Source organism: Paramisgurnus dabryanus, chromosome 18 (genome assembly GCF_030506205.2).
Source record: "Paramisgurnus dabryanus chromosome 18, PD_genome_1.1, whole genome shotgun sequence".
Lineage (NCBI taxonomy): Eukaryota > Metazoa > Chordata > Actinopteri > Cypriniformes > Cobitidae > Paramisgurnus > Paramisgurnus dabryanus.
In genome coordinates, this window is record NC_133354.1 from 30,251,402 (window position 1) to 30,278,034 (window position 26,633).

Consider the following 26,633-nt stretch of genomic DNA (forward strand, 5'->3'; position numbering starts at 1 on the left):
ATTGGTCAGACGTCGGCTGGGCATCACGTTCAAGGATGCCCTACTGAAAAGCCAGCTCAAAACAGCATAAGCTGGTAGCTGGTTTTAGCTGGTTTAAGGTGGCAGTAGCTGTTTAAAGATGGTCTTCTCAGCCTAGCATAGCTGGTCAAGCTGGTGGGTCAGCTGGTCTTCCAGCCCTTCAGCTTATGCTGATCATAGCTGTATTTTTTAGTAGGGTGAGACAGGGAAAGAAAAACTAAACTCTTTTGGCATAGGGGCCGCTCGCATGTATTGCAAGTGCCATACATAATGGTTGAATATCTGCTCGGTTACAGACAAGCATAAGTATATTACCCATACGAATTATGTGAATGCTTTGTTCCGGACAAGCTATTATGTAAATGCTTTGTTAAAGAGATATACGTCTTTAGTTTAGACTTAAATTGATCGACTAGTCTGATTCTGAAACATTGTTGGGTAGCTAAATCATTCCAGAGCTTAGGGGGGCTAAGCAGGAAAAGAATCCACCACCTAGACACTTTTAATATTCTAGGAATAATTAAATGACCAGAATTTTGGGACCGCAGTGTATGTGATGGATTGTTTTCTGAGAGTTATTCGATACGAAGGTGGCCATTTGAGGCTTTATATGTGATATTTTAAAATGTATGCAATATTTAACTGGTGTAAAGATGCCAGAATGGGCTTATATGATCAAACCTCTTATAATGCATAGTCCCTGTCTGGGAAATCGCCCCTATGCCTTATTATGTGAGATGTGTGTGTGCGCGTGTGTGTGGAGCCTGATCACACACAAATGTTAGGGAGGGGCTGACCAGCTGTCTATCACACACACCCTTTGTTCACCATTACTCATCTCCTTCTCTTTTTACTCCCTGATCATTATTAAAGATGTAATTAAAATTATTAACAGATAACAGTATTTGTGAGAGCCTGCATAACACCGTTTGACACCACTATTCAGTAGACAATAGCGAGAACCACGCAGTTTTTTCTAATGATCCGACTGAACCGATTCAAAAAATCTGAATCAATGATTCGTTTCTGAATTATTTTAAACCCAGATATAATTCAAGCGATTCACGAATGAAAGAAAACCATACGAAAATTAACCATTGTTTTACTACAGTTGGAAAAAAACATAGTTGATGAAGTAAATCCATGGTTACCACAAAATAACCATGGTTTTCAAAAACATAGTTAAACTATTGCTGCAGTAGTAATACACACACAAAAAAACATGGTTACTAGGCCTACACTTGAAAAAAAAACATTATTCATTTTCGTAAGAAAAGTGATAATGTGCGCTTACAACATATAATATTGATCATATTTAAACTAGTTTTAGTTTTAGTTTAGTTTTAGTTAAGTTTCTTTATTTGTCTCTCTATACGTCTGTGAGGACGTAATTGTGAATCGGTTCATTGAAATGGATGTTTGAAGGAACCGAGTGACGTAACTGAGTCGGAGCTGCTGCTGCTGGCGCCTCTGCTGGTTACAGTATGACATGACACTGAGGGAGGAGCCCATCATCAGATCGAGTGTGAGCAACTGCTATATCATCAGACTGAATCAAACATCCCCAAACTACAGCAAATCATGTCTTACCAGGGAAAAAAGAATATCCCCAAGATCACTGTAAGTTACAGTTATTTATATTTACCTCACACTCATCATATTCTAATGAAATGCTTTGTGTTTGAAGCGAACTGCGTGACGGGCTGCTGATAGCTCGTATAAAATGCGTTAAACTGACATCAGGTTTTTAAAACGCATTTACGTGATTGTAATTTATTGCAATGTATTTTATAAAGCTTAATGTATATTTCATAAATGTGAAAATAAAATAACTCTGATAGCTTTAATCTGAGCTCTGGTGGACTGCAGCAGTAAAATCACACCCATATCTCATATAACGGTTTCGTATATAAAAAGCCCTGTACGTGACACAATGATCATAAAAAATCAAATGTTTTATAAAAGTCACGTACAGTGATGTAAAGGAGGTTTTATGACTGAAGTGATGTGTTTTTGGAGTGATGCTTTGTCTTGATCACAGCTAACTGTATGGTCCTGATGCTGCAACACTGCGCAGTCCAATCACAGGCAGGCGTGCCATGAAGTGTACAAAACCATTTAACATTTCAGGCTTTTTAAATGATGCTGATTGAATATTTTTATCTTATGTATGATCAGAAGTGTGTTGTGTAGTGCCTGTGTGTGTGTTGTGTGTAGAGATAAGGTGTGGTTTCTGCATCTTCTGATTGATTTCCTTACATCAGCATTATAAGGCCTGCATCACAGAGGGTCTGTACAGGGCAAATATAGCCTACAGGAGGGATAAATGTAAAAATTGGTTGCTAGCGTTTTTATTATTGTGTATAAAAGTGTGTGTTATTTCATTGAGCTGTAGAGTTATCTGAACCAGCGATTTCCAAACCATGGGGTACGTAAAATGATTTAGATTTTGCTTTGATCTCATTTCTTCGTAATATAAATGTTGTTTGCCCAGTCTTTTAGCCTACTTGTTGTAAGGAAATCATTGTAATAATAAGCACTGTTAACCTGCACAAGGATGTCGACGCCCTGAAAGCGCTCTTTATTTATATAATTTTTTAATATTACAAAGTTATTGTTAGTATATGTGCTTACCTCAACTAACTATACATCATTTAAAAGGTCTAAGACTTAAGCTACAGACCTACTGAAAATCCTGACAGTAATTTCTTTCATTTGTGTCAGGAGTTATGAAAATGAAAAACGTCCATAACTTTAAAATGAAATATGACCATATTTTAGTCCATATTTATTTATTCCAAACACAACAATACGAGCCACTGAAGGCTACAGTCATTTACACTCAGTCTGTTTCCATTCATACGTGAAGCCGGAGGGCGCCCTTGTGCAGGAAGTCTAATATTGAGACTCCAAGAAGAACATGTAAGCTGTGTCCCAATTCTAATGCTGGATCCTATGAAGAAGACATCCTTTAAAGGCGAGGACTCTGTCTTTAAAGGTCGCAACCTGAGACAGCATAGTTGCACCTATCAGTGGAACCCCAGAGACATTTCTGAGTTTTAAAAATAATATGGGACCAGAAAAAAAATTACTTTAGAAAACATGACATGTTAATGTTGATTAAACTAACCAGCAGTATATTAAATTATCCAACCTTAGAAATATATAAAAGTAAAACACAACATACACAGAAAGAATCATATTAATACAAAACAGAATATATATATATATATATATATATATGGAATAATTGACGATGGGCTGTTGAATTATTTGAAAATTACCTGTGGTATAAAATAGTATAATAATTTTTTCCCCTGCAAAAACACTATTATTTAAAAAAAAAAGGATGTAATGTTTATTTTACAATATTAAACTGTGAAGGGCGCACAATGCATCTCGGGAAAGCCTTGGCTTTGAAGGATCCATTAGTTTTTTACTTCACAGCCCGGAGGAAGGTGGTCGCATTTCTGTCCCTGCTAGTGTTTAAAAAAAAGGTTGCCAGCCAGCGCCTACACAAGTTAATGCCTTTCAAAAAAAAAATTCTTTAAATATATAAAATATATATTGCAGAAGCCGATATATCGACCGATATTTGGATTTATTTTTATTATCGTCATCGGCCGCTAAATGTTTTCAATTGGACAGTAAATGTCTCTATTACTTAAATTTGATGTTTGTAATGAAAAGACACTTGGTGTCACTTAATGTAAAGCCAAAGTCTGACAGACAGTAAAATGACCAATCATTATTTACTTTTAAACATGAAGTTATGTTGTGTCACACACAACACCGCACTAGTTCAACACGCTTATTTAAACAGTACCGTGAGATGTCAGATCCACATTTATTATGCCTTGTTGTAAATATGTTTTAAGTAGTTTAAAATGTTATATTTATAAATGTTATGCATAACAAATGTTTATTTAGTTTCAACAATTATATACTGTAATAACATTTGAGTTATATCAGCCTCATATCGTCCATACAGCTTTCTTAATATGAGCATCGGACATAAAGAACCATATCGGACGAACACTAGAAAGAACAGACCCTCTGCTTTCAAAAAAACAAAACTTTCATCCCACCTTCATTTGTTCTCTTTTTATCACCTCTAGGTTTCTTCAGAAATACCCAATTTTGAGCAAAAATCTGAGATAATTCATTTTTGTAAGAGATTTTTGATAAAGATCCGATTCAGAGCGATGATCAAAACATACACAGAGTTTTTATAAGTTGGATAAGAGCACCACCTGGTGGATAATAGCAGAAATATGGATTGCCATAAAAACTTGTCATTGGCAGGGAAAAGTTTTCTCTTAATTTGATGAGATAACTCATCGATTGCGGGGAAAGAGTTAAGCATCCTTCAAAATGGGATGACGCTTCTGGTCTTAGAATGCAACCTTCAAAGGTTGAATGGGACACATCTGTAGTGTCAGAGGTTATACGTGTTCATGTACAGTACAGTCATGTAGACATCGTTGTTTTGGCAAATAAAGATGTTTTGACTGATGAAACATGAAGACAATAAACACAATAAAAGGTGCAGTGTGTACATTTTTGAGGCATCAAGTGCGCATTGCAACCAACGGATCAGTCCACTGCTCACCCCTCACTTTTGAAAGAAGCTACATTAGCCGCCACCGGACAAACATGTCATCTTCGGAGACAACTTAGTAAAAAAAATTGTCTGTGGAAACATGATGGCACAAAATGGTGACTTCCATGTAAGGGGACCCTCTGTGTATGTAGATAAAAACGTCTAATTTTAAGGTAATAAAAACATAACGGTTCATTATGAAAGGTCATTATACACCCCTGATCATATCGTTTTTTTATAATATTTTGCATTTATGTCAAGAGACCTTCTAAAATGACACACTGCACCTTTAAGAAGAAGTGAAGAGTTTGGTTCCAAAACGTTATAAATCCATTTTGAATAATTTCAGTAAAAACGTGTTTTCTATACCAAGAAAGTTTGAGAACCACTTGACTAAACTGCAGTGATGAAATTGATTCTTGTGAGTAAATCATTTATATATGTATACAATTAAAACATGACATTACTTTAGTTTCATCTCCAATGGTAATATTTCAGATGTGGGATGACTGTGTGCTCCAGTGTAAAGATGTAAATCAGGTTGTAGAAAGCAGTCATGGTTACCATAATAACCCAGACAAGTCATTTATAGAATAGACTGTATGTGTGTAAGAGAGCTTGGCCATGATGTATTCAGATTGGTAAGTATTAGTGTTTTCTGTTAGCAAAAAGGAGAAACTCATGAGTGTATTGTAAATATTTGTGTCACCAGGCAACAAGGCAGCAGCTCTGGATTCAGTGAGCGAGTGCTGTAGATTCAGAGTACCACGCCCTAATGTCTTTTGCCTCTCGACATCCCCCCCCACACACACACACATACACACACACACACACACACACACACACACACACAAAAAATGTAAAAATGTACATGTATATACTACTACTTTAATATGTTAAACACGCATTAATAACACAGTTCTTACACAATGATGTCATTGTAATAAATGAGTAATGAGTAATAAATTATATTTTGGATGTTACAGAGGGCTTGGGTTTGTTGATTCCATTATAAACCCTTTTGGCTGGATTTTCAGTCATTAGTAGGAGACTTTAGGAGATTTATCTCCATGCATGTTTCTTGCTGTATTCTCATCCTTTCCCTGTCTTTCTCTCTCTCTCTCTCTCTCTCTCTCTCTCTCTCTCTCTCTCTCTCAGAGCGAAAGGCTTCTGATAAAAGGTGGTCGAATCGTAAATGATGACCAGTCTTTCTATGCAGACATCTATATGGAGGATGGAGTCATCAAGTAAGCTGAATTCACACATACACATCCAGTTATAATCATGTCCTTGGAAAACCCCAGTTTTATGGGGAAAAACTCAGCAATGATGTTGAATGTTGAATTTGGACATGGTTTGTCTTAAACAATATAGACATGTACAGTAAACAACAATAAGAACTATATGTTTGGTTAATGACATTACATCTCGACCTCTAAATTATCACCTTACTTCAAACTACAGGCAAATTGGAGATAACCTGATAGTACCAGGTGGGGTGAAGACCATTGAAGCGGACGGGAAAATGGTGATTCCTGGAGGAATTGACATTCATACTCACTTCCAGATGCCATACAGGGGCACGACCACTGCGGATGATTTTACCCAGGGCACCAAAGCGGCTCTTGCTGGAGGGACCACCATGATTGGTAAGATTACTGTGTGTAATGTCAAACTAAGGGCCCTATTTTAATGATCTAAGCGCATCGTCTAAAGCGCACGGTCTAAATGGGCGTGTCCGAATCCACTTTTGCTAATTTAACGACGGGAAAATGGTTTGTGCGTGGAGCGCACGGTCGAAAAGGGTTGTACATGAGTAATTGGTGTGTTTTGGGCGTAACGTGCAGTAAACCAATTAAAGTCTTATCTCTCATCCCCTTTAAAAGTCAGTTGTACTGGCGCTGTGCGTAATTGTAAACTGAAACACTAAGCGGAGGAAGAAGACCACCAGTTTAAGAATAATGTTAAAAATGTGTTGTTTTCATTTTTATTGAAATTTTAATTTTTTTAATTAAAACCTTTAAAAGCCTTTTTCTTTCAGTCATAGAAGTACAAATAGCAGGCTTTGAATTGCTGTAAATGTATTGATATCCTACATAATCAATGTAATCTCATAAAATAATTTGCAAATATGCTTTTACTCTAAAAATACAAACAAGAGATAAAGGATTTACAAACTTGCAGAGAGCCGAAGCGTTTCAGCACTAGAACAGTGCCATGGGATTTTTTACAAAGCAATACTTAAAATGTTTCTTATCTCACCATATCCACATTTCATAATTAGTCCTCATTTATGTCCAAGAGACTCAATAATAATCTTTTACATTCAATCCTTTTATATTTTATATTTAAAAGCGTTTTTGTGCTGCTGCGCATTCATGTATGTGATAAGCAAACCCGCGTTGTTGTCCCATTTATAGGCGCATATTACTAATGCGCTCTTTAAATAACAAAAACCATATTGACTTTAGACTTTAGAATAGTTTTTTGTTGGTCAATGGCATAGTCTATTTTAGTTTCCTCAAAATAGCAACGCGCCAACAATGCGCCTGAACACACCTAGTTTTCAGACCATGACCGCAAAAGGGGGCGCAAATGCATTTGCTATTTAAACAACATGGCGCTAAACGTGAAAATGATTATTGCGCAGGGTGGAAACTAGCATTGCGCTGCATTGCGCCGGGTGTAAGATAGAGCCCTAAATAAACAAAATAAAAATATTAAACTGTATATGTGTATGAAAATGTACATTCAGCACATTGTTATTATAAAATAAACGCAATAAATGCATAATACAGTCCAGTTATTGACTGCACTCATCTTTTGTGCTGTCCCAAAGAATATGTGTAAGCAAATGACACCCTCTCTCAATATGGGATACCAATATGGCTGCTCAAACATTTCCAGTGACTGCCTCTCCCACTGTTAGTTTATTTAGTAAAAAGACGCAACCGGTGCAGCTCTTTTAGGGGAAAACTCTCTTTAGATGTTGAATCTGAGAGGGGTAACCAACCAAGAAACTCATAAAAAGTAGTGTAAGGCTGGCCACCGTTGAAAAGTCTTGACGCCAACAACACACAGAAAGCAAGAGGCAGCAGCAGAACAGACAACCACTTGACCTCGTAGCAAAAAGCTGAATATGCGGAGCACCTGCTGCCTATTTGTGCTCTCCCGGCAGGGCGTGGCCGGTGGATGCAAATGCCGCATACCAATGTACATTGGCTGGTTTCGGTTATACGAAGCAGATTGGTCTTTTAAACGAGTTCCCAGTTTGTCTGTCATCGACGTGACATTGAAGTGACCGACTAAAGGAACTAGCAATTCCACATATTAGTATGATAACAGCTTTGTTATTTGTTATATAATAAGATGAGCAAGCAAGAAGAGATTGAACGTACCCCAGTAATAGCTAGGGACTAGGGTGGATAATAAAAGCACCTCATGCACTTGAGCAGGCTTTAAAAACCCCTGTCTGACTCCAGAGGTAAAGTCTATGTGTCTGTTGTTTCGTGATGCCAAACACACTGACATATCCTGTGCATTTCCTTAGCTTCTCAAACATTTCCGTGAGTGCTTGGAGCTCGCTGAAAGTTCCTGTACCATTACATCACCAGACGTTTCCACTTTTAGCCATTTTATAGGGCCGATACTGATAAACCCCTACGTTAAACATACTGTATAAGTGAATGTGTCACAACAGATTAATACAATTAATGTGGTACGGGTTAAATGACTTACAGTATAAGCAGATCTAATGTGGTATTTTATCAAATTTAGCGGTCGACCGCTGTCTCGACTGACCCCTCAGAGTAAAGTAGAGAATTGTAAAATAACTCTCTGTATATAACATCTTAAAAATGTGATACTGCCAAAAATATTCCATGGGAATCATTCGTTAAGGATCTAGCTGGCTTGAAGGTTTGTTTAAAAACATTAAAACAACATGATAATCTGTGATCATTTCTGTAAGCGTGTTAGTTAAGTTTAAGTACCTAGTACTAGTGCTTATAAAAACAATAGTAGTCTATGGAGTGTGTGTGTGTTTGTGTAAAAGGAAAACACTGACAACAATAGCAGTCTTCTAATGAATCTGAGCTGGCAGTGGTCCAGTAGATTCAACAGCAGGCCTGCAGTGAAATTCTTGTCCCATTGAAAGCTGGCAGAAAATGTGACGACAACAGCTGCTACAGTAGACTGATTTATATAGAGATATAATGCAATATGTGTAATATGATAAAAAGTACACATCACTCATATTTCATGGTAATTGGCAAATTGTCTGTTTTTAATAGGCTACTGATTTTATATGTATATTTTTAATATCACCACTAATATAACAATCCTATTACAGTCCTATACAAACATACATCAGACTTTACAGCTCATACAACACAGATATTCAAATGTCAAACTATTATAGGGTCAAACCTTACATTTCTGTTTATTTCTAAAGTTTCCAGCACATTTTTTTCTCTAGACGTTCATTACTGTGATATGTAATTGACAGTGGATCACGTGATTCCGGAGCCTGGCAGCAGTTTGGTGGCAGCGTTCGAGCGCTGGACTGAATGGGCCGATGAGAAAGTGTGCTGTGATTATTCACTACATGTGGACGTCACACACTGGAATGACAGCGTAAAACTGGAGCTAGAGAACCTCATTAATGAGAAAGGTAAGACATTTTCTCACATCTTTAAGTCCAAGTGACTGAAGCATCTGTCCAGATCAGTGTTGTTTTTGGCAGCCCTTTTAGTTTTAGTCTTAGTCTTTTGGACAAAAATGCTTTTTAGTTTTAGTCACTTATAAACTTGATAGTTTTAGTCAAGTTTAAGTCAACAAAAACATAAAAAGGTTTTAGTCAAGTTTTAGTCAATGAAAACGCAAAAAGGTTTTATTCAAGTTTAAGTCAATTTTAGTAAAAAATATTTTTTAACAAATTAATTTAGGTTAAAAAGTGTGGTGTATTTAGGGCTTGCCGTTGTTTTAGTCGGTGTGCCTTCTGCGCATGTCATAACAAAAAAGTTGAGCCTGATATATCCTCATGTTGAGTTTGTGTGTTACGCTGAGATTTCGCTTATAAAGTTGAGAAACGCGTGCCTTGCCTTGTTATTTAAATACACCACAATAAGTATGGAAATGGGCTTAGGTTTGAAAAGTAGATACATGTAAAACCTTAAGCTTACCATGAAATGTGTCACAAGCCAAATGTCGAGTAAAATTGAATGTATATGATATGTTAACAGCGTGACTAGTTACCTTTAAAAAATATTAGTGTGATGAGCCTTCAGGTGCCGCTTGAGGTTGGTGCTATTCTTCCAACCTATGTCCATAAATCATCTTGTCGTTTCCGTTTATTGCCATCACCGCCACGGTCCTTCGAACTCGCCACAGCTGCAGGTGTTGTTGTGTGAAATCTGGTGCGCGTACGCGGCAGCCGGGTGGTGGACTTGAGTGAGACTGAGTTGACCCAAAACAAGGATAGGAAGCGGCAGCATTGCTGATACTTTTTAGCTAAAAACAGACAGATTTCACGCAAAATTGGCAGAAATGACATGCATTGTGAACGTCAGACTTATAATCATTTTCGTTCCGTCTCGTCAACGAAAACTCAAAAGCATCTCGCAGTCGTCATGTTTTCGTCACCTTAGAGACATTTTTAGCTAGTCATCGTCGCATTAGCGTCATAAAAAAGAGGTGCGTCAACAAAATCATTTAGTTATCGTCATCGTTGACGAAAACAACACTGGTCCAGATGAACTGTGTATACGGAATATACTGGTGTGCTTGTATGACCATACAGAAAGTTAAATGTAGCAGAGATCCCATTGACTCTCATAAAAGATGTTTCTGAAACAGATCCTAAGAAAAAAAAGCTGATGTACTGCTGAAGAACTACAAACAAGCCTGTTGTGAATATTATCATGCAGTATACCTGTGAATGAGATGATGGGCTTTAAGTAATCTGAAAAAATTCATTAATTTTTAAAGATATATATAGAGATCTTTATATTTATAATGAATTTATATTAATTATAATTTTAGGCCTAAAAGTCTAAATTATGATGAATGTATAAAATGGTGCATTAAAGTGTGCAGTGAATCCACCCCTTAAAATAATATATTATGTGGATATCTTGTTATTTATATATAATTTTATTAAAGGAATAATTCACCTAAGCCATTTTAGGTGTATTTAAATGTCTTTTGGGGTGACGCAATAGGTTTTATAAAGCAACACTATGTAGTTTTTATACCTTTAAATAATGTCTCTAAATTATTTCAACGATAGAACAACTTTTAACTGGACAAATTGTACTGTTGCTGCAACCTGAGCAGCCTCCTAGCTGCTACAAGCACACTCTGAAAGTGGGGGATGGAGGGTAGAGCACACAGCCCCGCCCCTCCCTCTGCCTGCAGAAGAGTGTCTGATACCAGGCACTGTTGCGCTTTTCAACCACATGGGGGAGCTGTAAGTCATTTTTTTTTCATGGAAACTACATAGTGTTGCTTTAAGAAAACATTTTCATAAACTATGGCAGAAAGCGTGTTCATGAGAAAGTCGGTGTCAGGTGGAAATCTGATCTCTGACCCAGAATTATAAACACCCATCACTTTACTGCAGAAAATATTTAATAACTGTGATTGGTGTTCGAGCCTGCCAAACTGGGTGGGGCTTAATACCTTTATAATGGCGCTTTTCCATTGCATAGTAGCCTACCCCACAGTTTGGTTTAGTTTGGGTCAGGTCAGATTACTTTTGAGAGCTTTTCCACTGAGTGCAGTACATAGTACCCGATACTTTTTTCGTACCACCTCGGTTGGGGTTCCAAGCGACCCGAGCTGATACCAAACGTGACATGAAAACACAGTAGATCACTGATTGGTCTGAGAGAATCTTCACTGCAGCGTCATCGCTATAATGTAAAAGATTAGCTTTACCTCAGTGCTAGCTTGCGCTGTCAAACATGTTGTCATCTGTGCTCTGCTATAAGTTCACAAACTCCCTTTAAGCGATGAAAAACATCCACAGGTTGAGAATCAGGGACACCATAACTGTTTTTTTCCAGACTTGCAGTTTGTGGCAGAACATTCGGGACGAGCACGTCAGCATTATATGTGTATATGCAACTTAAATGAGGCTCAGCGGAGCGCCGTCGACTGGCATAAGTCAGGGTCAAATGCCACACAGTACCTTTTTTTGCTACAGCTCGATCATCTCGCTGCTCCAAGCAATTTGCCGTGCTGCTGCTATCTGGTAAAAAGTTACATTTACCCTAAAAGACTTAAGCGCGTTGAGATGATGTCGTTGCGACTTGTGTCGATCCCCTCTGACTCACGAAGATCTTCACGCTGAGTGTGTAACCTGCCTGGCCCTGCACACGCTGAGGCGGCTCTCATGGATTCAGGTTGCACCCACTGTGAACGTTTTTCTCTGAAAATCCAGCACCATCCTGTTCTGGTTTAGTCGGACAACATGACGGTGGTTTCATTAATAAATCACAGAGAAGGGCTGCGAATTTGCCACCTTTACAGGCTTTCTTGCAGTGGCCCGCTGCCGGCAAAATGGAGACTGCGCCCTCCAAAGGATCTAACTAATTTTGACCGTCTTCGGAAATCTATCTGACAAGGCCAGTGCATCTTCTGCATTTGTTGCTGCAGATCCTTGGCAGGATCAGGGAGGACAGATGCGTTGAGCTGCTGATCGCTCCTCTATGGCAGAACCAGCCTTGGTTCCCTGATCTGATGCAGTTGCTGAAATCAGCACTGTGGCAGATCCTGCTGCGGAAAGATCTGCTTTCTCAAGTGAGAGGGACAATCTGGCACCCCCAGCCGGAGCTGTGAAACCTGCATGTGTGGCCCTTTGACAGCAGTCTTTGTGCCTCTTGAGGCAGGTACTTTGCACAAGGTGCCTTAATGAAACAAAAAGTTTCATTAGGGTTAGGGTTAGGGTTAGAACTTAGATTTCTGAGCTGTGATGTGGCGCACCCTCCACCCTTAATGTTTACGTGGAAGCTATATCCGCAAATGACGCTCTGGTTGTCGGGTAGTCTATTGGGAAACACAACCTTGTCGTTAGATTTCTCAGAAGCGTAAGGAGACTAAACCCCCCACAACTGCTTCCTTCGAGCCTCACGAGCAGTCGGACCTGTGATTCCTCTAGTTTAAAACTGCTCTCCTACTTGCATTGGCATTGGTTAAATGAGTTGGCGATTTGCATGCTTTCTCTACAGACCCTTCCTGTTAATAAAAAACTTGTCCGTAGGCCAAGGGCGGGATACATCCCCAAGGTCCTTCTAACACCATTCAGGGTCCAAGTGGTTTCCCTGCTTGTTCTTCCCTCAGCGGATGACGAGCTGTCACCACACCCGCTCTGCCCGGTCAGAGCCCTTTGATTATACTGCCCTACAAAGGCTAAGTGCAGTAACTACGCAAACACTGAAACTGAGAAAAATGCCCTTAAAGTTTTTTACACCAGCCAGTCAAACATGTAACTGCAATTTTGGCACACACGTTTCACTGAAATGGGAACGAATTGAACCAGGAGACTTTGTCACAAGACACCACAGATCTCACAATGCCCATTTTAACTTTTAACTCAATTTTGACCAAATGCGTAGTTCCTGTGCTTTGGCTTTGTAGGGCAGTATACATGAACCGCCTACTTTATAGCTGTTTGTGAGCATCGCAGAACATTAATTGGGTATGCCTATCTCTAAACAGAGGCTATCCAAATGTATCGTTGATGCCATTACATTGGCATACACTTCCCTGAATGTGCAGTGCTCTCTTGGTATTAGAGCCCATTTTACACAGGGTATGGTTTCCTTTTGGGCATTGTCTACAGGGGTTTCCATTGCAGACTTTTGTGCGGCGGTAGGTTGGTGCTCGCCATCCACATTTGTCATCCTGGATGTTCCTGCTTTACAAACGCAGGTCCTTTTGCCTTAGTCAGAGCATGGTGCATTCGTGGTGCACCTCAGTTGCTTACACTTCTGCATTTTAGCCATGTGTCTTGTGCTTTAACATTTCTAAGATACGTATCGTAGCTCATATAAACTGGTTGGGATATGTTTTCCATAGTGTCAGCTACTGACAAAATGCAAAGTGAAACATTTTGAAAGGGAATGATAGGTACATAAGTAAACTCATAGTTTTTTGGGATGGATGTGCTTGGAGTTTTAAAAATGGGGCATTATCCAATATAAGCTGAGAAGAGTCAGGATATTATTTAATGTAACTCTGATTGTGTTTAACTGAAAGAAGAAAGTCATATACACATAGGATGGCTTGAGGGTGAGTTAAAAATGAGCTAAGTTTCATTTTGGGGTATACAGTATTATTCCTTTATGCTCAGCTTTTACAGTATATACATGCAGGGGTTCACTAAATAATTTTTTGTGCACAGGTGTGAACTCTTTCCAGGTCTACATGGCTTACAAAGATCTCTATCAGATGAGTAACAGTGAGGTAAGCTAAAGAGAAACCAAAAAAAAAAAAAAACTAAAAAATAAGTTCAAATTAGTTAAACAGAGAAACATGAAGCAAATAAATGTCTAGTAAAAGTTTAGTGATTTATTTATTTTCAAACTTGTGTTGAGAGTATACAGTATGTATTGTACTATTACTGTATGTTTGTATGTTTAGCTCTTATCTTTCTGTATCTAAACAGCTTTATGAGATCTTCACCTTCCTTGGGGAGCATGGAGGAATCGCACAGGTACATGCAGAAAATGGAGAAATAATTGCAGAGGTATGACTACACACACAAATACACACAAATAAATGCACGCACACGCACACACACACACACACACACACACACACACACACACACACACACACACACAGTGTTTACAGTAGTCATTAGTGTTCAACATGGACAGATAATACATGATTCAATTTAACCATGGTTAAAAATAATAAATTGTGTTATTACAGTGTAATCTTTTGAGATTTATTTAGAAGTAGTATGTAGTTAAAGAGCTTCATCATTTCGTTGTTTATGGTGTAAAGGAATAATTCATACAAAATTGAAATCAGTTTCACTATGTTGCATCAAATGCAGTTTGTTTTTTGCAAATCACCAATTTCAATAAAATCAAAGCACAGGGTGACAGGTGACATCACAGATGGTTTAACCAATTTTTTGGTCCCACACTAATAAGAAATATAACAAATATAAGACAACATGAGTGAGTTAATGACCACAGAGTTTTTTTTTTTGTGAATTGTTGCTTTTCACAAGCTCACATTTGTTTTTTAATTGTAATGTGGGAATGTGTTTGTAGATGAGGAGTAAGACATGTGTGCTTTGTGTTTATAGGAACAAGCTCGTATGTTGGAGATAGGTATCACTGGACCCGAGGGTCATGTTCTCAGCCGTCCAGAAGAGGTCAGTAACCACGGATCAACTCGTTTCTTATGACAAAACCGTAAAGAGTAAAAATGTGAATTTGTTTATGGTAAAATACCTTCTACTGTCTCAGTCAGCTACTTTTTTCTTTTCTTTATATTTATGTTACCTTTAAATTTGTCTGACTCACACATCTAATTTGTCTGGCATCAGCGTAGCATTGAATGTTCAGGCAGAATCTTTTATCTGCTGACATTGAGTTTAGCTCGATTCGATTATTGCAGTGCATAGGACTGCTAATGTGTGTGTTTGTGTACTGTAGCTGGAAGCTGAGGCTGTGTTCAGAGCCGTCACGATCGCCAGTCAAACCAACTGTCCGCTCTACATCACTCGTGTCATGAGTAAAAGTGCTGCTGACATCATCTCACAGGCCCGTAAAAAAGGTACAAAACATGACATCATCATCATCACGCACCATTATTTATCCCTGACAGGGAATGTTTGCCCTGAAGCTAATATGACTCTTTTTAAAACGGTATTTTAGATGTTTAATCCCCATCTAAATGAACATTTTTAGGTTAAGGGCACAATTTCTTCTTCATCTTTATTAGTAATGATCTTCAGCGTCATTAAAATCTGTATAACAGTAATAGTAATATATACATTACATGTAATGTGGCTGGTCTATGAAAGTTATATATTGCATCAGTACAGTGCTGTTTTATGATATAAAGCTCAGTCAAATATACAACACATCTCCTGCACTTATCAACACACAGTCTGTAAGTCATTACAAATAAAGTCATTATATGAGTTGATATTTGGTAAAACGATTTATATTAAATCAACTTTAAAACCATGTGTGATTTGTTGGAGTCTGACACGAAATGACAAAGCTACAGTACACCTGTTTGAAGTTGACCAAATCACCGTATCCATACCTTAAAATCACAGGTAAAACTAATAGATTTAGCACACACAAAGTCAAAAGCATTGTCTATAGGAAAAATATATGTTCAACTTTTTTCTTTCTTTCTTTTTTTGTTTGATTGATTGATTTGAGCCAGACAGCTTTAAAGGGACAAAGTTACCCAAAAATGAAAATTCTGTCATCATTTTCTCACTCGTATATTGTTAAAAGCTGTATAAATGTCTTTGTTCTGATGAACATAAGATGTTTTGATGAATGTTCGTAACCAAACCGTTCATGAGCCCCGTTCACTTCCACAGTATGATAAAGAATACTCGTTTTCATGTCCTATCTCTTTTAATAACTCTTTTAACATTAATCAGGTCCCAAACTTTATTTTTTTTGAAACTGGAATCAAAATGTCAGACTCACGTGTGGATGGAAGCATCTTTTTATTAGATTAAGCATTTAGCATTAGATTTCTGCATTCTTGTCTTAACTCTTCCGACAAACTTTAAACTTTGACTGAGTTACAGCTAACCTTAAAGGACAAGTTCGGTATTTTACACTTAAAGCCCTGTTTCATATTGTTTATGATGAAATAGAACGGTTTTGACTGAAATTTGGACATATGATGCTGGCCCGAGATTTCTGTTATATCAGCCCCCACATTTACAATGGCTGTAAAGGTGCACTGAACAATCCTTCCTAAAATGCATTAAACTTTCATTTACAAAGACGTAAAACTCATCGAGTGGTCAGGGGTGTTCACTGATATGCTCACACAAAAATCGCTGCAAAAGATGCTTTCCAACAGATGTTTTAGCATTCGTTGTTAACTTGTGGACCTATTTTTCCAATCGCCTCACACCCGTACATTCTTCCGCTGAGAGCTTGAATTATAGACACTCTAGCCCAGGTGGTGGCGCTAATCCGCCATTGCCAAATGCAAGAATAGAAACAAAGTTCCCGGCGCGGAGTAATACCGTACCTCACAGCACATCTAATACAAGTCAATGGAGTTGGACAAAAACTACGATAAAACCTGTTGGAAAGCGATTTTTGTGTGAGGATATCAGTGAACACCCCTGACCACTTGGTGAGTTTCACGTCTTTGTAAACGAAAGTTTAATGCATTTTAGGAAGGATTGTTCCAGTGCACCTATAAAGCCATTGTAGAGGAGGGGGGTAAAACAACAAACAAACGAAAATTCTCGGGCCAGCATTATATGTCCAAATTTCAGTCAAAACCGATCTATTTCATCATAAACAATCTGAAAACAGGGCTTTAAGTGTAAAATACCGAACTTTTCCTTTAACCTTAATTTATTTATGAATCATCACATCACCTGTTAATAAGGGTTTGTTTCTAGGTAATGTGGTTTTTGGGGAACCAATTACGGCCAGTTTGGGAACAGATGGGACTCACTATTGGAGCAAGAACTGGGCTAAGGCCGCCTCTTTTGTGACATCACCACCCCTCAGTCCAGACCCAACCACTCCAGACTACCTGAGCACCCTGTTGGCCAGGTAAATTCACCAAAGTGCATCCGAAACACAAAAAACACATTCAGTATCTAAGTTGTAACATCTACATTATGAGTCTGTACTCTCTATATACAGATGAAATAAAGTCTTTAACGGACCAGCAAGCTTCAATATAAAAAACATTACATTATTTTATATTATGCCAAAACTGTCCTGTGGCTAATGTGCTACACTAGTATTCCTTTTACAATGTCAAGGTTGTGGGTTCAATCCCAGGAAACACACACACAATGACAACAATGTGAATGTAAGATGATTTGTCTAAGAGTATCTGTCAAATACAGTTGTCAGTGTCTTTTTATGAGGGTACTGTATAAATAATTGGGAGTTTTACTTTTAGACTGAAGTGCTGCTAACAGAATATCTTCATGTAAATATTCCTTAACCAGCACACAAACACTCTGACTATGTGAAAGCCGATACGTGTCACATTACACACTGCAAGATGCTTAGCCATCTCATTCACAGTACTGTATTCAAAATCTATCTGTCTACTGTTCACTAAATAGCAATGGCTTAAAAAAAAACATTTTGGGGGTGTTACATGCTGGCAGTGCTGGGATGTAGCATGAAGGTGCCAAGCTAAGCTAACAGGCTAACCAACTAGAGCTAGACTAACTGATTGGTGACCATACGTGCCATTGTTCCCGCATGCATCCCGTCCAGGATTTCGGTGCGTCTTCCGGAAGTCGTATTTGTTGACCGCATTACGCCATTCAGTTAAAAACATAAGTTATACAATCGTAGTTTCATTCTTACCTTAAAATGTAACGGTTGCTTTTCTGTTATAATAATAATAATCCTCTATGACGTATGCGGTCGACAAATACGACTTCCAGAAGACGAACACAAAATCCTGGACGGGATGCGTCCGGGAAGAATGGCACGTATGGTCACCCTATAACTGATGATAATATAAAGAATGATCATTGGGAAAACTGGGTTTAGGGACATTTTCACACAAGAATTAGCATTTATTGATATGAACGTGAGTGGTGGCTCGTCATGTTTCACCTTGTTTTAGGCTAGCATAAATGTGTCTGTTTTACCTGTTTGATATCCTATTTAAAAACCAAGAAAAGGTTAGAAATAGTGTTTTCGTTTAGTTTAACATATATGGAAAGAGAGAGAAAGGGGGACCGAAAGAGATTTTGATTTTCAAAAACAAATTTATTACAATTTACATACAATAAAACAAACTACAAAACTTCACCTATTTCAAAACTGTAAAAAGTCATCTTAACAAAAAAGAAAAAGAAAATCCTCAACAATCTCACAAACAATTTCACAAGTTTTATTAAGACAGCTACTTCATGACTATTAACATTTCCCCATTTTTTTATTTCCTAGAAATTGTCATTTTTGCCTGACCAACAATTAAGACTTTTCACACATTTAAAACCACAGTTGTTTTAGATGTTTTGCACATGACTGGATGAGTCCAGTGTGGATGTTATGTTTGGTTTTGCCTGAACAGATTGTGTGTCGCACTTCTAACTTTTTGCTAAAGGCTTTCATCACAAGCGCTCATGCTGCCAGTTGGCTTCGACCCTTGGCTCCAGTCTACTGAAGACCCTGTGAGATTTGCATTTGTCTCAGTTTCAGTAACACAATGAAGGCGTGTAAGATTGTTAGCCCTGTGCTCAACCCCCAACCTAGAGGACCAACTGTTGTCCTCATTCTGCCTCTTTGCGTAAGACCAATCATGCCAGTGAGCAAGTTAAACTCGGTTAATGAGCATCGCCTAGTTGTTCCATGACAACGAGGCACCAAATCATTCACATAAACATTTACCCGTTGAGCTGTGAGGACCACCACAACCTACAAAAAACAACTAAACACACAATTACTGCTTTCACCTGACTAACTGTTTAAAATGAAACTTTTCCATGTTGTTCACCTTTCCTGCAGTAAACTACACTTTATGTTAGTTCTTTTAACAAACTGCTAAATGCGTTCTCATTTGTAAGTTGCTTTGGATAAAAACATCTGCTAAAAAAAAATAAATGTAAATGTGACCAATCCCACATGGTGTAACGTACCAGGGACCCAGGACCCTGCCTACATTGCTCCTTGGGTCAGTAGGACACACAAACTTTTCCACCATGGCAAGGTGACAACACAGGGGGTGACTAGATTGTTGGTTTTCTTTATTTCATATTGTACAAATGTCTTGTACTTTTATAATAAATATTTGATTAATAATAAACTGAGTGACAGATTTAACTAAATATTCAGATTGTTTAATTAAAAAAACAGAAAGAAACCCTTGGAACTCTTGTGTTTTATATCATAGTCATTTTTTGTACATATACAGTACAGTAAAATATGCCTAGGCATGCTTGGGTGTATTTGTAAGATGAGCTGAATGCCAGTCCACAGTACCAAGGCTGAACTTGACGGCTTGAATCTTTCACAACACCAGCAGAACTTATAAACATATGTTATGATATCAGAAACAAATACTATCAAGAATAGCTCAGTATTTCATTCTTTTTGCTGTATTTGGTTGATCTGCTGTACTGTAGTGATGTTTGTGTGATGTGTTCATCAGTGGAGATCTGTCAGTCACCGGCAGTGCTCACTGCACGTTCAGCGTGGCTCAGAAGGCCATCGGGAAAGACGATTTCACTCAGATTCCTGAAGGAGTGAATGGAGTGGAGGAGAGGATGTCAGTCATCTGGGATAAGGCTGTGGTGAGCATCAGAATCTGATTGGATGATAACATCGTAGCATAGGCTTTAAATCATCGTTGTCATTTTGGAACGACTGGAATCTTCTATTAACCCGTCAGTGGCTGGGAATGATAAATAAGTTTACTATGGGGATTGAAGTTTGTGTCAGTCTAAGTCAGTTTTCTCTCCTGCTCAGGTCACTGGTAAAATGGATGAAAACATGTTTGTAGCTGTCACTAGCACCAATGCCGCAAAGCTCCTGAACCTGTATCCACGCAAGGGCCGGATAGCTGTGGGATCGGATAGTGATCTGGTCATCTGGGACACGGACGCCGTCCGCACCGTCACTGCGAAAACACATCACTCTGTAAGTGCACATTTAACAATGTAAACAGTTTAAAGGTGCATGAACCTGGTGTTTTTATTGTTTTATATTGTTGTCTGACGTCTACTTATAACGTGTGTGTGGTTTTTACATTCAAAAACATCAAAAGCAATAAGTATTAGGCTCTTTTGTACCCTGGTTTTGAGGCTGGCTCAAGAAACTCTCTGTTTTGATGGCCGTGCCACATTAAAGACTTGGAAGTAAACGCCCGCTGCTATGATTGGATAGCTAGTAAACCAGCATTTAATCCTGCATCATTACATGTGGTAAATTGTTTTGAAATCCTCTGATGTGGAAAAATGGCAGCCGAAGGGATGAACCCATTTATGACATGATACACATAAATGACAATGAAGATTTGTTGTTTGCCACTTCACCCATACTCAAACGCCACAGGCCTAGAAATTACAGTAAACAACAATCTAAATCACTTAACTGTGTTTTCAAACCGCAGCTGGCTTCACCACAGACACAGTAATACCAAGGATGCTTCAGTATGTGACAGCGTCTCAGTCTCTCTGAAGATGCAACGTCGGCCTGTAGCTTGTTCACTCAATGTTTTCCCCACGTGAGCTTATTTCAAAATAAACTTCAACCATCCATTCCTAATATCAGATTCTGAGGAAAGGTTATGCAGCGACGGTGTTTTTCTCTACCCAACTCACGGCAAGTCGTGTTATAGTCACAAAATTTTTGATTTATTTAATGCATTGGTTTTTACATGTTTTCTTCTGCTTTTAAAACTATTCTTGCCTGGAGTTGGGGTTAGAGTTGGGTCTTGGGTAAGGATGTCGCAGAAAGTGATTCTAACCCCAACCCCAAGCGACAATGGTAAAAAAAATAAAAAAAACAATGCTCTAGTGGCACGAAAAACTGTTTTGTGTTAATAGCACAAATACATTAATCAAAATTTTGTGAATAAAACACGAATTTCTTTGAGATTGGGTTGGTTCTTCCACAACCGGGCACTGCACAATATTTTTCACTACTACGTTATAAGGGTGTTCGTCCAAGTACGATGACCTCATATATAACCAAAGCTCAAGTTAAAATTGATTCCTTGATTTACTGTTGCTTTGATAGAAAAAAAGACAAATTTGAACCATAATGAACAGAGTCTGCTGCTCTCCATCCAATGGAAATAAAGTCTCTGTGGACCCCTCAACTGTGAGCTGGAGAATCTCATAGAGGATCATTATCCACTTCACCTCAATTATAGAATGACATCACAAACCTTACTTGGCTTTGATTTCCTTTCCTTCTCTGTTTTCATAGACATTAATCAGATATTTGTTGCTTAAGTCAATGAAAAGGGGTAATTATTAATAAAAGTTAAAAAGTGTAACTATTTCTGTTTGCACACCAATTGAGTGACCATGACCAGACCCAACCTTAGACAAGAAGATCATGAGAACTTGGGTTGGGATAATTGTTTTGGGTCAGTAATAAACCACCCACTGTAGCAATCATGCAGAATGTTTTAGCAACCCTTTGGCAAAACCCTACCAAACATTCAAAACACCCCAGCAACATCATAGCAATGGACCATGACACGCTAGGATTCATTTAAAGCAACCCCCTCCAAACACAGATAGTCCTAGCAAGCATCCAGCAGCGTATTGCAGTCATCTAGACCCGGTTAGGCGTCTGGACTATATATTATCCCACTTATTATACAGCTATTTTACCTCATAATAAGTAATGTAAGGAACATTAAATATTGATTTGAAATAATTTATTTACAAATTTTTTACAAATGCAGACCTTCCGCAAGAAAAACATGTTTACTTTCATTTTAAGATAAGACAAGACGTTCAAATGTCACAAACACACTGTTTTAATCATTTTGGAAATATAAAATCATATATGTTATTAAAAGACATATTTATATTTTTTGCAACACCCAAGGTCGTAATGTCGCGCGATGCAAAGTGGAGTTACATCACGGGTGTGCATTATTGTCGAATAATTTAGTCAATTATTTCTCATATACCACAGTTACTGTACCACAGACATTGCTCTGGTGGTTATTGTAATACAAGTTAGTTGTGCGGTTTACAGAAAATAATCAACACCTGTGAAACATTTGTTAACCAATCAGTAGAAAACATTCAACAGCCACGTGGAATAACTTGGAATAACAAACCTTAAAAAGTTGAGGCTGGCAAATCAAAATCAATGCAAGCATTCCTATGAGCTGTGAAATACTAAAGTTAATATATACAGGTGCTGGTCATATAATTAGAATATCATCAAAAAGTTGATTTATTTCCCTAATTCCATTCAAAAAGTAAAACTTGTATATTATATTCATTCATTACACAGAGCCTTATATATTTCAAATGTTTATTTCTTTTAATTTTGATGATTATAACTGACAACTAAGTAAAATCTCAAATTCAGTATCTCAGAAAATTAGAATATTGTGAAAAGGTTCAATATTGAAGACACCTGGTGCCACAATCTAATAAGCTTATTAACTCAAAACACCTGCAAATGCCTTTAAATGGTCTCTTAGTCTAGTTCTTTAGGCTACACAATAAACGGAAAGACTGCTGACTTGACAGTTGTCCAAAAGACGACTATTGACACCTTGCACAAGAAGGGCAAGACACAAAAGGTCATTGCAAAAGAGGCTGGCTGTTCACATAGCTCTATTTTCAAGCAAATTATTAGAGAGGCGGCGAAGGGAAGGAAAAGATGTGGTAGAAAAAAGATTACAAGCAATAGGAATAACCACACCCTGGAGAGGATTGTGAAACAAAACCCATTCAAAAATGTGGGTGAGATTCACAAAGAGTGGACTGCAGCTGGTGTCAGTGCTTCAAGAACCACTAGTGCACTTATGACGTATTCAAGACATGGGTTTCAGCTGTCGCATTCCTTGTGTCAAGCCACCCTTAAACAACAGACAGCCTCAGAAGCGTCTCGCCTTCAAAAAGGACTGGACTGAGCAACCTGGGCTCTCATAACACCTGAGCAGTTCCACAGACTGATCGACTCCATGCCATGCCGCATTGCTGCAGTAATTCAGGCAAAAAGATCAATTGGCCCAGATTTCTAAAAATCCTTTCTTTGTATTGGTCTTAGGTAATATTCTAATTTTCTGAGATACTGAATTTGGGATTTTTCTAAATATAATCATCAAAATTAAAGAAATAAACATTTGAAATATATCATTCTGTGTGTGATGAATGAATATAATATACAAGTTTCATTTTTTGAATATAAATCAACTTTTCTGATAATATTCTAATTATATGACCAGCACCTGTATGTTCATGTATAGAGATGCATTACAACTGAATCACTGTGTATTGATGAAGAGTCTGAAAAACTGTGAATTTAGGTCATTCAGAGCTTGTAATGTTCCACAGAACGCTGCCAAAATGACAACATGAATGATTTGATTTTCTGGCATCATCCCTCCAGAGATCATAACACATCCAAACCGAGCCCCAGCACACGCAACATGGCTTACAGTATGAATATTGATTAGTTTATTCTGGAGCTTTTCAGTTGACCTACATGAGTTAATCATCTGTAAGATTGTTTGTGTTATAAACTCAACTCATGGCAGTATTCTTGTGTTCATGTTATTTCTTGAGCACAAAGGATGTAGTGGTGCCAAACTCAGACATCGTAGCAGATATCACAACAAATGTCTACTATAGAGAAACTGAGAAGAAGTGCAGTATAGACATAAAACGCAGGAAAATAAGATCAGAGATAGATGAACATGAGGCCGTGAGAAACACTGAGGAATGTTTTCATTATTTGTGTTTCCAGCTGTTTGGCAGAGAAATGAAGAATAAGACCGGAGCTTATCTCACTCTCTTACAGATGGGCTTTATTAGTGTAGTGTCACAAGAGTTTAAACAACACCAGAGAACTGATGGTATTAAACTGTAAGACTGTAAGGGTGATGTGATATAACCAGGATGTTGTGTCTTGATGTTTTGTGTGATAGGCAGCGGAGTATAATGTGTTTGAGGGGATGGAGCTGAGAGGTGCGCCCCTGCTGGTCATCTGTCAGGGGAAAGTCGTTCTGGAGGACGGGAAGTTGAGCGCCACCGCCGGTATGGGCCGCTTCATTCCCTGCTCACCTTTCCCTGACTACGCTTATAAACGCGTCAAAGCCAGAAAACAGGTACGGTTCAAAGACATTATATACTCGCTTCACGTATCATTTGTTCTCAGTTGTTTCTCTTTAGAAAAAAAATAGAATATTGTGAAAAGGTTCAATATTGAAGACCCCTGGTGCCACACTCTAATCAGCTAATTAACTCAAAACACCTGCAAAGGCCTTTAAATGGTCTCTCAGTCTAGTTCTGTAGGCTACACAATCATGGTGAAGACTGCTGACTTGACAGTTGTCCAAAAGACGACCACTGACACCTTGCATAAGAAGGGCAAGACACAAAAGGTCGTTGCAAAAGAGGCTGGCTGTTCACAGAGCTCTGTGTCCAAGCACATTATTAGAGAGGCGGCGAAGGGAAGGAAAAGATGTGATAGAAGAAAGTGTTCAAGCAATAGGAATAACCGCACTCTGGAGAGGATCGTGAAACAAAACCCATTCAAAAATGTGCGGGAGATTCACAAAGAGTGGACTACAGCTGGAGTCGGTGCTTTAATTGTTTCTCTTTCTCTTAAAGCTGGCTATACTGAAGGCTGTACCCAGGGGCATGTATGACGGCCCTGTGTCTGAATTTACAGCCATGTCGAGGGGCGGCACCCCGTCTGCCTCCACACGCACCTCACCAACCAAAGTCCCTGTGAGAAACCTGCATCAGTCTGGATTTACATTAGCAGGTAATGCTGAAAAATCTACTTTTTAACAGCTTGATTTTCATTTTTCAAGTCTTGATGGGAATGATTTACAGATTATATTTCTAGCTGAATGTGGGATCAGTTTTTTTCAATTTTTTTTGTGTGAATACAGTACACATAACACCGTTTACGGCACAGTAATGTTGACAGGGCTGTAACTAAATTATATGAAATCATTTGTTAATCACTGCATTCAAGGGATTGGTCTGTCATTGTTGTCTTTTGTTCATGCAGTACTTTGAGCCTAATGTGGAAAATGATGATTTGTTAAAAGTCCAGCGAAAAGGTTTTCCTGGAAGTGTTGTGTAATAACGGATGAGCTCATTTGTTTTCTCTGTCCCAGGTCCTGAGGAAGCTCCTATCAGACCGGCTGGAAGACGAATCGTTGTGCCACCTGGTGGCCGCTCCAACATCACCTCCCTGAGTTAAATATACAGAGAGACCTACAGGCTATGGGGAGAAAGGCCTTACCTTTCATAAATAACTCCTGCTGTATGATTGAACCTCTGAAGAAAGCAAACATCCAATGAAACATAAGGGCATTTAGTCTAGCTGTATATTTGGTTATTATGTGTTTAGACAAACGGATTAGGATTACAGAAAAAAATGACATAAAATGAAGAGATTTGATTAGAGAACGAGTTACTGTTGTGTGTATCGTAGGCCTTCATCTTCTGCTTTATTTGTGTTTATTAGCTGTAGGTGTGATCATGTCAGTTTATATTGTTAATGAAGTGTTGGAGCAATGAAGCTAACTAAAGTCAAACGAATGCTAGCATTATTATTCATTATATTGTAGCTTTGAAATGCATCTGTCATATGAAGGAAGAGGTTTAATTGGAGCAAAAAATCTGATTCAGTCAGTATTTAAACTGGAAAGCTTCCTGTAAACATTTGCTTTTCAGTTTTAGTGATTCAAAATCCTTTTTTAATACAGAATGATTCTGAACACTAACAGATGCTACAGTATATTTTCATACATCACTTTACATGAATATGTTTGTGATATCTAACTGATTTGTGTGGTATTAGAAGAGGTCTTGTGTTTTATGAGGAAAGTGTTAAACGGCTGCTTATGTTCTGACTTAAAGACAGCCCGTTCAAATGTTTTGCGTATTTATGTGGTTTTGATCGTCTTTGTATTTTCTTTCTTACAGTCGGGTCAAAAACATGCAGGTCAAAATGAATGTGTGATGTGCAAACTTTGTTCCTGAATAAACCTGTTACAGATGACTGCTTTTTAAATTCATTACAACTACAAGTTTGTTCCTTTCCGGGCTTTAAAAACAGATGAAATCTAGATAATTAGA

The 26,633-nt window shown here is 38.2% G+C and overlaps 1 protein-coding gene across 1 annotated transcript; it reads left to right on the forward strand.

Annotated features, from left to right (window-relative positions):
- The first annotated feature begins 1,489 nt into the window (after positions 1-1,489).
- On the forward strand, positions 1,490-26,556 carry dpysl3 (dihydropyrimidinase like 3). The gene is made up of 14 exons (XM_065287598.1): positions 1,490-1,638; positions 5,780-5,868; positions 6,086-6,270; positions 9,129-9,293; positions 14,028-14,089; positions 14,292-14,372; positions 14,946-15,014; positions 15,298-15,418; positions 17,259-17,415; positions 19,988-20,129; positions 20,305-20,475; positions 24,464-24,643; positions 25,149-25,305; positions 25,667-26,556. Exons 1-14 carry the CDS (start codon positions 1,600-1,602, stop codon positions 25,750-25,752), a joined length of 1,704 nt encoding a protein of 567 aa, XP_065143670.1. The 5' UTR covers positions 1,490-1,599; the 3' UTR covers positions 25,753-26,556.
- The last annotated feature ends 77 nt before the right edge of the window (positions 26,557-26,633 follow it).